At 46.4% G+C, this 17,392-nt stretch overlaps 1 protein-coding gene across 1 annotated transcript; it reads right to left on the bottom strand.

The window, feature by feature from the left end:
- Positions 1-1,856: 1,856 nt before the first annotated feature.
- Positions 1,857-17,286, bottom strand: LOC112235033 (glutamine-rich protein 2-like). Its single transcript, XM_042327893.1, has 18 exons — positions 16,384-17,286; positions 12,693-12,797; positions 11,975-12,061; positions 10,936-11,836; positions 10,745-10,830; positions 10,522-10,667; positions 10,063-10,154; positions 9,516-9,820; positions 9,124-9,270; positions 8,976-9,050; positions 6,474-6,638; positions 6,082-6,200; positions 5,481-5,546; positions 5,249-5,350; positions 4,374-4,548; positions 4,058-4,169; positions 2,700-2,822; positions 1,857-2,485 (listed from the first exon to the last, which is right to left on the bottom strand). The coding sequence occupies exons 1-18, from the start codon at positions 16,768-16,770 to the stop codon at positions 2,313-2,315; spliced, it is 3,366 nt and encodes a 1,121-aa protein (XP_042183827.1). The 5' UTR covers positions 16,771-17,286; the 3' UTR covers positions 1,857-2,312.
- Between the last annotated feature and the right edge of the window lie 106 nt (positions 17,287-17,392).

The raw sequence follows: 17,392 nt of genomic DNA, 5'->3' as shown, positions 1-17,392 counted from the left end.
GTGTTGGAGTTGTTCTGGGGTCTTGTTTTAGCTGAGAATAATGGTTGTGCTTTTATGAAATATGGTTGCTAAGGCACTTTTGAACACATAAAAGTAACTTTGCTTTTTGAGATATTTTCTGTCGGGTAATATATATTCAGTAATGATATGACTGCATAATACTATAGTAATCTATATATCCCTACAAGTAGTGTCTCTGTAGCACAAAGGAACAAGTAGGCCTATATAAGAGAGACAATAGACACACAGCGTGGCAGTTCATTGAGGAAGGATGTGGTTAGAACAGCCCAGTTTCAGCGTGGTGGAGTTGTGTAGAACAGGACAGATATATTTACGTACCACAAGTCAAATTCATTGCAGACAGTCAATGAGTCAACATATGTTCACATAACAGTTATATGGACATCATATGACACATACATCACATATTTCATGATGGCCCATTTATCTTTGAAAACAAAGATACATCTACCAATGGAAATCTTACATTCAGATTAACTGCCTGTCTTAAATACTCTCCTGAAATACCTTTCAGTAGCATAATTACTCCTGAATACGTCCAAATGCTATGAAAGGGATCACTTATACCCAGTTTATTAGGTACACCACCTCGTTCACGAGTCAGGAGGCTGTGGCTTGCTATACAAAGCAGGTAGACAGGCATCCAGGAATTCAGTTAATGTTCGGATGAACATTAGAATGGGAAAAACGAGTGACCTAAGCAACTGAATGCATAACTCATTGATCCTTGTCATGGATGGGCTATTGCATCAGCCGACCACACCAGGATCTACTCCTATCAGCTTAAAACAAGCAGCTCCAGTTGTCACGCGATCACCAACACTGGACTATTGATGAGTGGAAAAACATTGCCTGGTTCGACGAATCCCGGTTCCAGTTGCATCATGCTGATGACATAGTCAGGATTTGGCGTAACCACATGAGTCCCATGGCCACATCCTGCCTGTTGTCAATGGTACAGGCTGGTGGCAGTGGTGTAACCCAAATGTGTTCCTGCCCCATCCTTGATACCAATGAGCAATGTCAAGAACAGGCTGTTCTAGGCAAAGGGAGGTCGAATGGTACTAGATGGATGTACCTAATAAACTGGCCACTGTTCCTGGATAGATAAATATACATCATATTTCACATTGACACAAAATGTGTGTAAGCAAAGCCCCTGCTTCTAGGAAACAGTCACCCCATTCCTCAGCAATGTCCTTTCCATTAATTCCCTGAAGAATTCCCCCCGTGCCACGGCTGTTCTAGTTGAGGCAAAGGGAGGTCCGACCCCATGGTTACTAGATGGATGTACCTAATAAACTGGCCACTGGAGTGTGTAACTGGATAGATAAATATACATCAGGCACAAAATGTGGCATTCGAGAAACAGATATTAATTCATATCCTGATACATTCACACAGGCTTTTTGAACTTTCCCCCCCCGTGCCACGCCCCACGACCCACAGACAACTGCAGTTGAGTGCTGACATGGCGCTACGCTAAAAGTATGCTATGATACCCAATGAAGTGCCATGGTTAAAAATTATACACTATGCCAGAGTGAGGCACACATAGCGAACCCCCTTGTTTAAAACACACAGACACCAGGAAGCTGCTGTAACTGGACACAGGCACGGTGGCATTCGAAGGGAACGCCATCTGGGCCGATTTTACAACCCTGGCTGCTTTGCTTCCCCAATAGATGCAGGTGGCTGGCTACCATTGTTATGAGTCCACGACAGGGGTACATTTTTGTGGTAATGACCGCACGCATGAATGTCTTTCCTCTTAGCATGTGATGGAACAACTTGAGACACTAATACAATGAATCAGACGTTACAGAAACTGGGTCTGTGAGAGGGAAGACATTTCAAGCCTTTAATGATACCGCTCTATAAGACCCTATATGTCAAATGAATTGCTCCATGGTGGTATTCTTCTGCATCCAAACAGTCTGGTATTTGAGGTCACCTGCCTGAAAGTTTCTCTATGAAGGTCATTGAAAATCAGGCATCATAAACCAAAATCGTAATGTAGCCACACGTAAGGTATTTGACCTGTAAAGCTACACCTTGGAAATGTGACTCAGCAATTTTGTGACTCAGCTATTTTGTTGCATTGAAACAGTGTTCATAGGTCCTAGAATTGTGTTATTCCATTACCATCCATAAATAACCTAACTGACTAATATCAGACTTAATTTTCACAACGTCTGTATGCTCCATTACAAAATGGAGACCAGGATATCCTCCTGCTGCTGCTGTAAACGGTTTATTAAAATAAGGTGTGTGGGGCTCTCCATCGCCCCCTACAGGATGATGACAGGCTCTTCCTCCGACTGGCTCAGGTCCACGTGAAGCTCCAGATCTTGCTGCAGCAGCTCGCTGGTGGTGTCAGCATGGGACGAGCTCTGGGGAAGGGTAGCCTGGGACAGGCAGCCTAAAGAAGACATGGGCCGGTCCCGCACAGAGCTGCCTGAGGCTGGGGGAGATAAAGGGAGGAAGGGGGAAAGGTCAGGGTTTAGGGTTCAGGTGTCTGCTACAATCAACCTTAACAGCTGCACAGCAGCAATCGCAAAGAAGAATGCTATTTCCATGTGAGTGTTATTTCAGTTCCATTCCATAGTAATCACTATTCCAGTTGGTGAAATTGGTTTATATGTTGCAAATGGGTAATGACGCTGGTGTTGACCTACCTGAGCGGCTGCGCTGGGTTTTGGCACTCTGGGGTCGCACAGGGGTCACACAGCCCGGCTCTGTGCAGCCAGGCTTCTGGAACTGGGAGCGCATGATCTTGTCTTTGCTCTTGCACATGCCTGCTGTCATTAAAACAGCAATGTCACATCGCGACCTTGACATGGGAACGACAGGACCCCACCACAACCATAGCCATACTGTACCTACACACCCATACCAGACATACAACTTCTTCCAAGTCTTGAGAAAAATACTCTTTCAATACTATTTTGACTCATTCAATGGTCTCATAAATTACTGGGAATCACAACACCAAATCTCAGGCATAAAACAGGACAGCATATCTCCCTCATTCTTCCTTCAGGGCTTGATTTGTATGAACAGATGAAAAGGATATTAAGATAGAAATGATGGCATGCAAGCAGTGTTACCCCAGGTTATATTTACAGTCTGTTACAGACACCAGGCCTGATCTTCTATAACATAGTAACATAGGGTTCTTTCCAGTGTGGAACACGATACCAACCAGAGCCCCTCCCCCAACCCCATTGCAAGCCCATTCTTATTGCGAACTCACTTCCTTAAACCCTCGTAAAATACTCCCTCCCATAAACTAAGCTCCTCTCTCCTTCCCTAAATCTCCTCACCCTCGTCCTTCTCCAGACCCTCGTTCCTAATCCTTCATCATACACCACTTTAACACTGTACTGTATCCCTCCTCAAATTCTCATTCCCAACCAAACAGCCCACTTTCTTTCTCAACCCAACCTAACTTTTCAGTCTCCTCCCCATTCTCTCCTGACCCTTCACCATGATGTCCCCACTCACTCTTCCTCCCCACACTCCACTTTACTCTTTATCTCTGCATCCCTGCACTGCGAGCCCAACTCTGGACACATGGTCCAGGGAGCGAGAGAGAGGAAACAGGCTAAGGGCAGTTGGGGCCTGGACAGACGGCACGGTGTGATCATCATCTTAAGACGCGTTGTGTAACTGGGCTTAGGGGTGACAGTGAATCCTCGGAAGTGTGCTTCACTGTCAATGAGGAGTCAGAACTGGAGTCTGGACATCACCTCTCTCCCAGGCCCGGACCATGACAGCTGCCCACAGCATGCAGACATGTCACACTTAACATTAGGTAACTTTTTGGAGCGATGGCATAAAAATACAAAATGGACCAGTGGGAATAGTTTTACTGCACTGCAGTTGCTTGAATTGAGTAACATGAATTAAGTAGTCTAGCTTTTGTTCACAATTGTCCAGATTCCATTTTCTTTTCAATACATGTAATTCTACTCTAAAAATACACAGTACTGTAGAGTAGAGCTGAATATAATCCCAGTCCAGAACCCTGTACCGTCTTTAGGAAAGATGGTGGGTAGTCTGGCATCCACAGTCTTGACCGATCTGGTTTTCAGGCGGCCCTTGTAGATATGTCCGTCCAATCCCAGGATGTCCACCTCCTCCGGCTGACCAATAGACACAAGGACAAGGTCAAAATTTGCATACCTAACAACTGTCAAATACACCTCAACTATACTCCGTACTCAACATGATAACTTGTATAAATGGCTCAACAAACGTGATTGACCAGGTGTATTCGTATGGGCTGGCAGTGGTCTAGTTGTCTGTCAGTACAGTAACCCACAGTAGGTGAGGTTGGTCTCACTCACCTGAATGCGCAGTGGGGAGCTGGAGATGGGCGGTGTCTCCTCCTCAGCCTGGATGAAGTGGCTGAAGTGCTGCAGGCGGGTGTAGCGGCGGTTGGGGTAGGTCACAGTGTGGCTGCCTCCACAGCTCCGGGACATGGCCAGGTAACTGTAGTCCGCCATCTCAGGGATGCGCTCGCTAGGATGGACACAGGAGTGGAGGTTGAAGGTCGGAAGATGAACACTTCTAGAGGTTTTAAACAGACCTGACAGTACAATATTTATAGTTTGTAGTTAAATTTGGTCACCCTGCCTCCCTGACACTTCTCTAAACCATAACAAAGCAATATAGACAACTTTTTGGTCCTTCCCTGTTTCAATACATGTGCTCCCGGCTTCCCTGCCTGACCCTGGCCTGACTGACTGACTGACTGCTTAGGCAGACTCTGGCTGGTCCTCTGCAGTGGGCTCAGGATGTGTGGATAGCGGGAGCTCCCGATCTCCCTCAGAGCCCCTGGCTGTAGGTGCGCTCTGGGCCAGATAGGTGGCTCTGCACTCTCTCTATCTGCCTCATGGTGTGGATCCGCTGCACATCATGGCCCTTTCTGAGCACATGGTGTGGATCCGCTGCACCTGCATCATGGCCCTTTCTGAGCTGGCCATCTCAAAGTGGCTGTGGTTGGTCCCTGGCCTCAGGCTGAGATGGAGGGAGAGCCAGCTAATGTCAGACACTTGTAACTATGGAACACTTCTGGCTGATCTAGTGTGGGTGTTAGGTCTTTGGGGTAGGATAAAGTCGACTACACTGTGTATTGGATATTGGGACACTGGCACCCCCTGCTGGTTAAAATGGGGTCAAGTAAGAGTTTCAGTTGTGATGTTTGACTGTCTGCTCTCACCTTCTGCAGTGCTGGCGAACCTGCTCAAGCTCATAGATGGTGTACGGTCGGTTGGACTTGTGGGAGGGTAGGCCAGGAGTGGAGGGCAGGGTGACCAAGTGCCTGTTGTCCAGTGGAGAGAGAAAGAAGAAAGAGAGGTAGGTGAATAAACAGCCCCATATTCCTATTATTTCAATTTCCACAATGTCTGTGTGTACTGTATAAAAATAGGACATTATTATCATTTACTTACGGTCCTGGGGTAAGCATATCGACTGGGCGGTCGCAGGAGATGCAGTGGAACCTTGCCACTAGTTGTCTATGAAAGGGACGTAACAAAGACAAATCAAATCCAACTTTATCGGTCGCATACACAGATTTGCAGGTGTTATAACAGGTGTAGCAAAATGCTTTTGTTTCTAGCTCCAACAGCGCAGTAGAATGTCTAGCAAATACAATACAAATACACAAACAATCAAGAAACAAACAAGAAATGACAGAACAAGTCCAATTAACAATCCTAAGTAGATATAATATAATGTAATATATATGTCAGAATCCAGAATATAAATACGTGGTGTGTATAGACAGTATATAACTTGGAAGGAAAATAGTGTGTACAGTAGTAGGTATATTAGGAACAGAATACAGTATATACTGTACATACACAGTGAGTAAACAACAGCATACAAACAGAACATAGACATATAGACAGAATATAGACAGAGATAAAATGAACGCTAAACACAGGAAGACAATGAACGCATGATTATGTAGAACTCCATAGAGGAACCTGGACTTATCCAGCCATCATCCCTCCTGGGCCTGGCTGTGACCAGTGACATGTGACTTACTTCCTGATGCCTGCAGCGTCGTCCTCCTTCGGGGCAGGCTGGGCCTGCAGCTGCTTACGGATGCTCTTCCAGCGGTCCTCCAGCTGCTTCTTCACAGGATCCAGCTCAATCCGGTCCAGCTACACAAATAGACAACAGATGTACAACAGGGATGCCAAAGATATAAACTACCACCAGACACACCAGACAGACATTCCATGAGATTTTTACAAACAATGCCATCTGTCACTATAAACACGTTCGTAAAACACTTAAAAACGTGTGACATACAGACTTGTAAGATATATGTATTGGTGATAGCATAGTAATAACATGTGTGGCGCATATCAATGGACATGTAGGCCTATTATATAAACATCCATTTAGCAGGGTAACTTCCTGCTCAGTCCCACCTTGCACTCCATCTCGGTGGAGATTTTGTCGATGATTTTGTGCCAGTCCTGCTCCTGGCCGGTGATCTTGCTGAGCAGCTCCTGGAACATGGTGTTGAGCTCCTCTGTCATGGAGTCAAACTGCATGCGGCTCACCTTGGTCTCCAGGGCACGCTTGTCTGCTTTCTACAGGAAGAGAGGAGATGCCATCAGGGCAATGGCAGTACTAGTGTGGGCTTGTGTGTAAGGATTAGGTGAAACCTGTATGGACTTATAAGGATTAGGTGAAACCTGTATGGACTTATAAGGATTAGGTGAAACCTGTATGGACTTATAAGGATTAGGTGAAACCTGTATGGACTTATAAGGATTAGGTGAAACCTGTATTAACTTGTAAGGATTAGTTGAAACCTGTATTAACTTGTAAGGATTAGGTGAAACCTGTATTAACTTGTAAGGATTAGTTGAAACCTGTATTAACTTGTAGGGGTTAGGTGAAACCTGTATTAACTTGTAAGGATTAGTTGAAACCTGTATTAACTTGTAGGGGTTAGGTGAAACCTGTATTAACTTGTAAGGGTTAGGTGAAACCTGTATGGACTTGTAAGGATTAGGTGAAACCTGTATTAACTTGTAAGGATTAGGTGAAACCTGTATTAACTTGATTAGGGTGAAACCTGTATTAACTTGTAAGGATTAGTGAAACCTGTATGGACTTGTAAGGATTAGGTGAAACCTGTATGAACTTGTAAGGATTAGGTGAAACCTGTATTAACTTGTAAGGATTAGGTGAAACCTGTATTAACTTGTAAGGATTAGGTGAAACCTGTATTAACTTATAAGGATTAGGTGAAACCTGTATTAACTTGTAAGGATTAGTTGAAACCTGTATTAACTTGTAGGGGTTAGGTGAAACCTGTATTAACTTGTAAGGGTTAGGTGAAACCTGTATGGACTTGTAAGGATTAGGTGAAACCTGTATGGACTTGTAAGGATTAGGTGAAACCTGTATTAACTTGTAAGGATTAGGTGAAACCTGTATGGACTTGTAAGGATTAGGTGAAACCTGTATGGACTTGTAAGGATTAGTTGAAACCTGTATGGACTTGTAAGGATTAGTTGAAACCTGTATGGACTTGTAAGGGTTAGTTGAAACCTGTATTAACTTGTAAGGGTTAGTTGAAACCTGTATTAACTTGTAAGGATTAGGTGAAACCTGTATTAACTTGTAAGGATTAGGTGAAACCTGTATGGACTTTATAAGGGTTAGGTGAAACCTGTATTAACTTGTAAGATTAGGTGAAACCTGTATTAACTTGTAAGGATTAGGAAACCTGTATTAACTTGTAAGGATTAGGTGAACCTGTATGGACTTGTAAGGATTAGTTGAACCTGTATGGATTTGTAAGGATTAGAAACCTGTATGGATTTATAAGGATTAGGTGAGACCTGTATGGACTTATAAGGATGGTACAGGTGAGACCTGTATGGGATTTATAAAACCTTAGTATGGACCTTGTATGGATTTATAAGGATTAGGTGAAACCTGTATGGAACTTGTAAGACGATTAGGTGAGAATAACACATTAGGGAATAAACTATGCCATTGTAAGGATTAGGTGAGACCTGTATGGACTTATAAGGATTAGGTGAAACCTTTGTCAGATTTATAAGGATTAGTGAGAGTTCTTCCATGGATTTATAAGTATTAAGACCTGTATGGACATAAAGACTTTGTGGTTTAGAGACCTGTATGATTTATAAGGATTAGGTGAAACCTGTATTAACTTGTAAGGATTAGGTGAGACCTGTATGGATTTATAAGGATTAGGTGAAACCTGTATGGATTATAAGGATTAGTGAAACCTGTATCATGTATTTGTAAGGCTTAGGTGAAACCTGTAAGTAAGGATTAGGTGAAACCTGTATCACTTATAAGGCTTAGGTGAAACCTGTATGTATTTATAAGGACTGAAACCTGTATGCCAACTTGTAAGGATTAGTGAAACCTGAAAAACCTGTATGGACTTGTATGATTAGGCTGAAACCTGTATTAACTTGGGTTAGGTGAAACCTGTATTAACTTCAAGGATTAGGTGAAACCTGTATTAATTTGTAAGGATTAGGTGAAACCTGTATTAACTTGTAAGGATTAGGTGAAGCCTGTATTAACTTGCCCAGGTGAAACCTGTATTAACTTGTAAGGATTAGGTGAAGCCTGAATCTGCTTGTAAGGATTAGTTGAAACCTGTGTGAGCTTGTAGGGATAAATACATATGTGTATGAACTTGTGTATGGACACGTATGGGCTTGTGGTGACTTGTATGGCCTTGGTAGGGTTTAGCATGGGCTGGTACAGGTGAACTTGAGCATGTTGGGATTTGTAGGTACCCTATGGTCTTGAATGGACTTGTGGAAGCTCGTCTAGACTAACAGAACATGTGAGAGAGAGTTCACCTGAGTTGAGTATAACACACTGAGGGAAAGATCCAACTATGCCATGTTGTGCAGTGAGAGACTCACGATTTCAATCTCCATCTCCACAAGCTCTTTGTCAGCTTTCTTCTCGTCCAGTTCTTCCATGGACTTGTACAGATGCTGTGACAGAAAGACATTATTCTGTGGTTTATGAACAGAAGTACAGCATGGAGCATCTCCTATTCCCTATGGCCCTGCTGTCCCTCCCAGACTCACTGTCGATGTGGACCTGTTTCTGGACGTGCTCCTCAATCAGGTGGTTGGCTGTGCCGTGGAGCTTCTCACACTCAGCCTGCAGCTGCATGATGGCTCCCTGAACGTCATTCATCAGCTCTGAGCTCTGGCAGAAACAACACAGAGAGACAGGGTTCTATGTCTGTAATACACAGCCATGGCCCCACTGCCATGGAGAGCCTGGCACTGAAACACTCCTTTCCCTCAACACACTGCTGCCCTGATAGAGCTTCCCTTACATATCATCTCTAAACGTATCCCTCCCTCAGGGTTCAACATAGCAGACCCATTATTTAATTAAAACCCTTTGCTACTCTGTTTCATCCTCTATCCTGGCCCTGCCTATAGTACCTCTGCTCCAGGTCTGCCTCCTCCCTGCTGATTCATGAATCTGCTAACCAGGCCCTGCAGATTCTCATAGCGCTGGAACAGCTGGCTGACCTTCCTGCTCACGTCTACAGAGCAGGAGGGGCACGTGGAGCCTTGCTGCCCGCCTGCCTGACCACTGCCCTGGCCCTGCTCTGACCCCTGGGGCTCCTGCTGGAGGCTCTGGGAGAGCAGCGAGGAGGAGGACGCCATCATGTCCTCCAGCATGCCTCGCAGGTTGTCCATCTGTCGGTGAGAGGGCAGTCTGAGGGCCATGTTGTCCACCCTGTCTGCTCATTATGGATGATGCTGTCTCAGCTATATTCTCAGTTGAAGGTTCTGTCTGTCTGTCTGTCTGTCTGTCTGTCTGTCTGTCTGTCTGTCTGTACTGTACTGTCTGTCTGTCTGTCTGTCTGTCTGTCTGTCTGTCTGTCTGTCTGTCTGTCCTGTCTGTCTGTCTGTCTGTCTGTCTGTCTGTCTGTCTGTCTGTCTGTCTGTCTGTCTGTCTGTCTGTCTAACCTGATCCTGTAGCTGTCTGTCTTTCTGGTCTTCTGCTCAGCCTTGGCTGATGTGTTCTCAGTCTTCAGCAGTAGCACCTCTTCCTCCACTTTCTGCACTGCGTTCCTGAACACAGAGTGGTGGAACAGGTGCACCAGGCCATGAGGAGCAGGCCACCACCTCTCTTCCAATGGAAAACTACCACATCTCAACTGGCCATAAAACTGCTGAGGGAAGAACGGCTCGTAATAATGGCCGGAACAGAGCAAATGGAATGGCATCATACACCTGGAAACCATGTGTTTGATGTATTTCATACCATTCCACTACCGCTCCAGTAGTTACCACGAGCCCGTTCTCCCCAATTAAGGTACCGCCAACCTCCTGTGTTACAAATGACTTAGACTACCAAATGATGTCAAATGTAGCTTCCATAAAAAACGATCTATAATTTCTATTTAGCCTTCCTGTGTGCTCCTGTGTCATTGTTTACCTGAGGTATAATATCTGCAGTCTGAGCTGTCCTTGCTTAGGAGAGTCAGAGGAGTCCTCGCCGTCTGACCCTTTGGCTGTTTCTGAGCCTCCCTCTGAGCCCTGAACTGTTCCTATGTTCAGAATCAGCTGCTCCAGTTCTCCCAGCTATGACAGGGACATGGGGCCATCAACAATGTGTGTGTGTGTGCGTGTGCATGCGTGCGTACATCTTCCTCGCTCACCTTGGCTCTGTCACCCATCAGGCTGTCGACCAGAACTCTCAGATGAGTCAGTTGATCCAACAGATTGTCAGGCACATCCCTGTCCCCTACACATTCAGGACAAAAATGGTCAGCCCACACAAAATACATAATTCAGTAAAAGAAAACATAGAATAGCCATACACTATCCAATCTCCACATTGTTATCTTACCCATGTCAGGGAGGAGCTCCCGGAGGTGCTGGAGCTGGGCCTGGTCAACCTTGCCTGCTTCCAGCAGCTCTACTCTGGTCTCCAGGGTGTTGTGTCTCTCCCTGAGCCTGCCCACGTCCCTCAGGGCCTCCACTGTCTCTGGGTAACGCTCTGCCCCGCTGGCCACACGAGACAGGGGTTTGCTGCCCACCATCAGAGCTCCATCAGAGAGGGACTGCTGGGGCAGTGCCCCCCCATGCTGGCTGGCAGTGACAGTGCCAGGAGTGAAGGCAGGAGCTCCATCAGAGAGGGACTGCTGGGGCAGCGCCCCCCCATGCTGGCTGGCAGTGACAGTGCCAGGAGTGAAGGCAGGAGCTCCATCAGAGAGGGACTGCTGGGGCAGCGCCCCCCCATGCTGGCTGGCAGTGACAGTGCCAGGAGTGAAGGCAGCAGCTCCATCAGAGAAGGACTGCTGGGGCAGCGCCCCCCCATGCTGGCTGGCAGTGACAGTGCCAGGAGTGAAGGCAGCAGCTCCATCAGAGAGGGACTGCTGGGGCAGCGCCCCCCCATGCTGGCTGGCAGTGACAGTGCCAGGAGTGAAGGCAGCAGCTCCATCAGAGAGGGACTGCTGGGGCAGCGCCCCCATGCTGGCTGGCAGTGACAGTGCCAGGAGTGAAGGCAGCAGCTCCATCAGAGAGGGACTGCTGGGACAGCGCCCCCATGCTGGCTGGCAGTGACAGTGCCAGGAGTGAAGGCAGCAGCTCCAGAGAGGGACTGCTGGGGCAGCGCCCCCATGCTGGCTGACAGTGACAGTGCCAGGAGTGAAGGCAGCAGCTCCAGTATTGGCATTGGCAGAGACGCTGAAAGGAGTCATGGTGGTCATGACAACTGATGTGGGGACAGGGACTGAGTGCTTGATTTCCTATTGGAGAAATAGCTACCATCAACACAAAGCTAATGTCTATTCCTATGTCTTGTATATGATTGCTTGATAAAGGAATCTCGCTCTTTTCAAGCAAGACATAAGACATGCCTTTTGCAGATTCTGTTGCTCGCTAACCAAGGTGGTCTGCATGATGTCCCAGGTCACACACTGGATGAGCTCGTCTGGGTCTGGGTAACGCCCAGCTCTGTCCTGCAGCTCTTTCTGTGATAGAGAGAAGACAAGAAAGAGGAAGTCATGATTAACCTCTTTTTACTAGAGTTAGCTACTACAGTACTATACTATTGTTTGTCTCCTCTTAACAATGTAGTATATAATTTCTGAGCTTGGAAAGTAGTCTCCTCAGTTCCAACTCACGGTGGCAGAGTCCAGGTTGTCCAGTCGGGTGGCAGTACTGTTCCACTTCGTTGATTCTGTCAACCAGCTCACTCATTCAGCTGGAACCCAAAAATACCCAGAGCAACGTCATGCTACCAGATGGAAACAGACATGTAGGATGATCCCTATTATCCTCACTCTATTGTTGGGGGTGAGTGACAGGCCAGGTTGCCAGAGATAAGCTGTGGCTCTTTGATGCTGTTGCCCTCTGTATGACTCCATGTCCCTACAAAGAGGGATGGAGGGAGGGGACCAGGGCCAGGGTGGATCGGGCTCTACATGACTCTATATTTCACCACTGTGTGGGGTGGTGAGATGGAGAAGGATCCCTAGGGATGAGCACTGGGTATATCCCCTACTGTAGATTAATGAGGGGAGATGAGCAAGGTTGCCAAATGTTATCTATCTGCAATCCCTCCTCACTATGAGGGTTTGCCAGTATGGATGTGTGTCTGACCTGGTTGAGTTGGTTCTGGAGGCTCTTGACCTCTTTCTTCAGGTCATCTCTGGACTCCTTCAGGTCCTGGATCTCCTTCAGCAGATCCTGGATCAGCGACATAGACTGGAAACACAACAGAGTGTGTTTTTAAGGACTCAAAGCTCAAAAGAACCTCACATCACTGGTCAGATCACTAACACAATCATTACCTTTTGACAGTTTCTGTTATGATGACTGAATCGTAGGCTATAGAAATATAGAGGGTCGCACACGCGATATATAAGCTCCCAGTAATGTATTGGGTAAACCTCCAACATTTCTAAATCACTGTGCCATATTCAGGATGAATCAACACACATGGTGATCTCTTAGCATTAGGTCTAAAGCTTTTTCACAGCCTCTTCATGCCCAAAACACTTGAAACTGACTTAGCCCAGTTCTCTAATCTCCCAAAGTAAGACTCTGTGAAACTTTGAAGCGGTCAGGGGACTCAGTAAGGTCTAAATCCCCCGGACCAAAGCCATATACGTGACTATTTCCCAAGCTTCTTCCTTTGAAGATCAGTAGGAAGATCCTAAACCCCTTCATTTAGGAGGGATCCCAAAACCCCTCTCCATGGCTCCATCCAGTTGACATTTCACCCCAAGGGAGGTTACTAGGACACCACCATCCATATGCAGTAGATGAGATACACAAGCTGTTACAAAGCAGCGGTAGGACCTGTCTGTCTCCAGATAATCCATGTTTTTCAGAGTACATAACCCCTGCCCATATGGAACCACTCCACTCTCTAACACAGCTGAGGCCTTGTTGACAGAGTAAACCCACACATGTGCTCTGGGTGTTGCAAATTAGAAATAGGTTGTGTTAACTAAGCAAAGTTGAAACAGGTGGCTCTGAATGTCCTTGATCAGAGTTCCAGTGGGTTTGTCTAATGCACCCAGACATGAAAACGGCAACCAAACAAAGACTCCACTGAGCTGCACAGGCCGTCAAACAATCATCTGAATAACTAATAGGTTGTTCAGTGAGCTGTAAACGTGGAAGGGATATATGACCTGCGTGTAAGGGTATGGTTAATTTCCTATGAGATTATTATGACACTTTAAAAGCTCCTCATGAGGCTGATTGGACATATTGAGTTCACAGGAAATGATGATAATTGCCTACATCAGCAAACAGTAGGCAAAATGTATGCATCGTCCTATTCCCTCAAAGGAGCTGGGCTCCCTAACCAGGGGACATCCCCAACCGTATCTTCCTCAGACACAATGTCCCTAGTACCCTGTCTGTTGGTCTGTGAGGATGTTGTTTAGACAGAGTGCCCAACCTCCTTCCTGTTTCTGCCACAACATCTGGGTCATCATCACCCACAAGTATGTTGTAAATGGTAACGGACAGGACAACCTAAATACAAGCCCCTTCTGACAACAAGCAAAACTCTAGTAAAAGGGGTAGGAAATGAGTAACTAACATAATGTAAGTACACTGACTTTTACTGTCCCAACGATAAGGAAGTTATTTGCGATTGGGAAGAAAGCCATCCACTCTACCTCCCGGTTACTCTTTAGTCAGCCATTAACTGGCTCTGACTAAGATGGCCGGTGGCCTGGAATCCTTCCACGCCACTGTGAACACAGAGCGCCACTCAGGCAGACTTTTCGCTACCCTCTCAGATCCAGGACATGTACCCTGTGGGGTCACAGCAGCGACACCTTTATCAACCACAACAATCCCCTGATAACCTCTGCCATGGGGTAAGAAGAAAGAGACCCTGGCTAAGGGCCTGTATGCGGGAAATACAATATGCTGCTATGAGTTGTGAGGCAGAAACTGATGGACATTGTGTCTTAGTGGGGTCTTAAGGGATATAGCAGACAGGGCCAGAGAAGGCCAGACGGGGCCAGAGAATAAGGGATATAGCAGAGAGAAGGCAGGGCCAGAGAATGGCCCAGAGAATGCCAGACAGGGCCAGAGTGCCAGACAGGGCCAGAGGGGCCAGAAAAGGCCAGACGGGCCAGGGAGGGCCAGACGGGGCCAGGGAGGGCCAGACAGGGCCAGGGAGGGCCAGAGAATGCCAGACAGGGCCAGAGAATGCCAGACAGGGCCAGAGAATGCCAGACAGGGCCAGAGAATGCCAGACAGGGCCAGAGAAGGCCAGACAGGGCCAGCGAGGGCCAGAGGTCCAGACAGGGCCAGTGGATACTGGTATTGACCCACAATAGTATACCCACAGGATACATTAATGATTCAGAGGATTTTCAGAGGCACCTTCGCCTGTACCCACTGGATGTCCCTCCCTCATATCACCTGAGTGTTAACTGGGCAGGTCTGGGCAACATCAGTGAAGATAGCGAAGTCCTGTGCAATCTTTCATCTTCCTACTTGCTTTATTTACACAGACTGTCATGTCTCTATCAGTGTCCATATTTCAAACTCAGACATTTCAGATACCAGCAGAGATACAGTTCAGAGTGTGGTATGAAGTACTGGACCGATACTGATTCTAAATCATGTACACCCCAGGAGTTTGGTGGCACCTTAATTGGGGAGGACGGGGCTTATGGTAATGGCTGGAGCTGAATAGGTGGAATGGTTTCAAACACATCAAACATATGGAAACCACGTTTGACTCCGTTCCATTAATTCCGTTCCAGCCATTACAATGAGCCGTCCCCTCTCAGCAGCCTCCCTAGTGATCTGTACTACTCAGCTATTCAATTTTGTTCCACAGCATACACAGGGAACACAGGAGTGGTGCCTATCTTTGGGGAGTGGCCTTTCCTTTGGAAACTGGAACAGAGACACAGCGAGGTCATTTGAGAAGACAGTGTGGTGCCCATCACCTATTGTGCTGTGCTCTGTCATCAATATCCTTATCCAGTGTTGAGAGTTCTGAAATGCTCACCATTCACCACACAGACAGGCCCCCAGCTGCGGGACAGGGCTTTGATGAGCAAGCACTCAAGGACTTAATACAGATAAGAGGGGCTGAATCACTTGCCAGCAGCATATCCCCCTGCATTCCACTGCTGGCTTGCCTCAGAAACTAGGTAGTTGGTCCTGGTCGGTACCTGGATGGGAGACAGAACGCTGCTGGAAGGCCAATAGGTGGTACTCTTCCCTCTGGTCTAAGGAGATTCAGTGTCCCAGGGCTGTCTTTCAGTGTCCTGACTCTGTGGTCACTAAAGATCCCATGGCACTTATCATATGAGTAGGGGTGTTAACCCCGGTGTTGTGACTAAATTCCCAATCTGGCCCTCATGCCATCTAATCATCCATAGCTTCCAATTGGCTCATTCATCCCCTCTCCTCCCAACTTTAACTCTTCCCCTTGTCATTGCTGTAAATAAACCTCAGACTCTAACATCTGTCACAAGATGGATGTCTAGTCTAGAATACCCAGTGGAACTGTAATATAATCCTATTTCTTGACCATTGTGGCCATTTTTCTTTTATCACAAAATTGTTTGACAGATTCCTAAAAACTGATTTGGCCCCTATTTTATGACAAGCAAAATTGTGCACCACGGACAAATCAGTTTCAACACAGTTTTGACTGTTGATCAGGGGAGGCAGCACTGCCACAGCAGCAATGTTCAACTTTCACCTGTCCTCGCATGACATTATTTAAATTTAGAATAAAATTATGACTCAGCGATGACAGTGTGATATTAATAATTACATTTTGAGGAAGAGCCTGTCTCACCTTGGACACGCCGTCCTCACTCGCCTGAGCCTTGCGGCGGAGCTGCATCAGCTGCCACAAGTCGTTGACCGGTGTTGTGGTTGAGGCAGTGCGGCTCAGAAGATCGGTACCGCTAGGAAGCTTCTCCAGCGCGGCCATCTGTCTCTCGATCTGCCGAAGTTTGTCTTCCATGTGATGGTACGGGCTAGAGGACTTGGTCAGATGCGGGCCATGGGGCTCCTGTGGCGGGGCATCCTGCTCTCTCCAGCCGGTGGTCACATTTTGGATTTTCAGGTGTCCCAGGATAGCGTGGAGGAGGGTATGCAACGCATTGAAGTTGACAGCTCCAACTTCAGGTGTCCCGATCGACAGGTTCACCAAATCGAACAAACTAATGTCAGCTGACATTTTGTCTCACACTACTTCGGAGTTAGTTATTAAACAGTATTTACGAGGGATATGAAAGATATATCTTCTTCCAATATTGCCATCTTATTTTGTAAAAATTCAACGCCAGAATGATTCAATTAAATAACTTTTTTTTTTTATCGACAGGATCGAACGCAAAAAAAAAATGAAATGTAAAATTATAGAAAAAAAATACTTTGATTCTTCTGTACTAAATAAAAAAGTGTCTGTAAATTAGAATTAAATATTCCCCAAACAGTTACTTTTCAACACTTGTTCGTTGCTACTCAATCTCGGTTGTTTCTTATTCCAATGCCATTTCTAACCTTGTTTTAGAAATGGTTTCAATTTGGTTCTAATCTCTCACGCCTACCATAGAACCGTATTGGACGTAACAATGAGAGTGAGTACAGTTCTCTTTTGTGATTGGATGTAGCCTCCTTCCATTACACAATAATTGCATCCCACATTGTGACTCACAGCGTCCCTGGTTGCTGAGCAACAAGGCAGCGACGGGCATCAAATCCTCATCAGGTAGGACAAGGGTTGTGTTGTTGAGAAAGTATGCAAAGCATCACCTGTTCTCACCCCAGGTATGCAAAAAGGACCATACAGGCACGAA

Source organism: Oncorhynchus tshawytscha, linkage group LG09 (genome assembly GCF_018296145.1).
Source record: "Oncorhynchus tshawytscha isolate Ot180627B linkage group LG09, Otsh_v2.0, whole genome shotgun sequence".
NCBI lineage: Eukaryota > Metazoa > Chordata > Actinopteri > Salmoniformes > Salmonidae > Oncorhynchus > Oncorhynchus tshawytscha.
Note: the sequence above shows the minus strand (reverse complement) of the source record. Positions and strands in the feature narration are given on the sequence as shown.

Coding starts and splice junctions, on each gene's coding strand:
- LOC112235033 (XM_042327893.1), bottom strand. CDS start 16,770: ATGTCAGCTGACATTAGTTTGTTCGATTTGGTGAACCTGTCGATCGGG. Junction 4,549..5,248: donor GTTCGCCAGCACTGCAGAAG/GTGAGAGCAGAC, acceptor TGTCCATCCTAG/CGAGCGCATCCCTGAGATGG. Junction 4,170..4,373: donor GCTCCCCACTGCGCATTCAG/GTGAGTGAGACC, acceptor TCTATTGGTCAG/CCGGAGGAGGTGGACATCCT.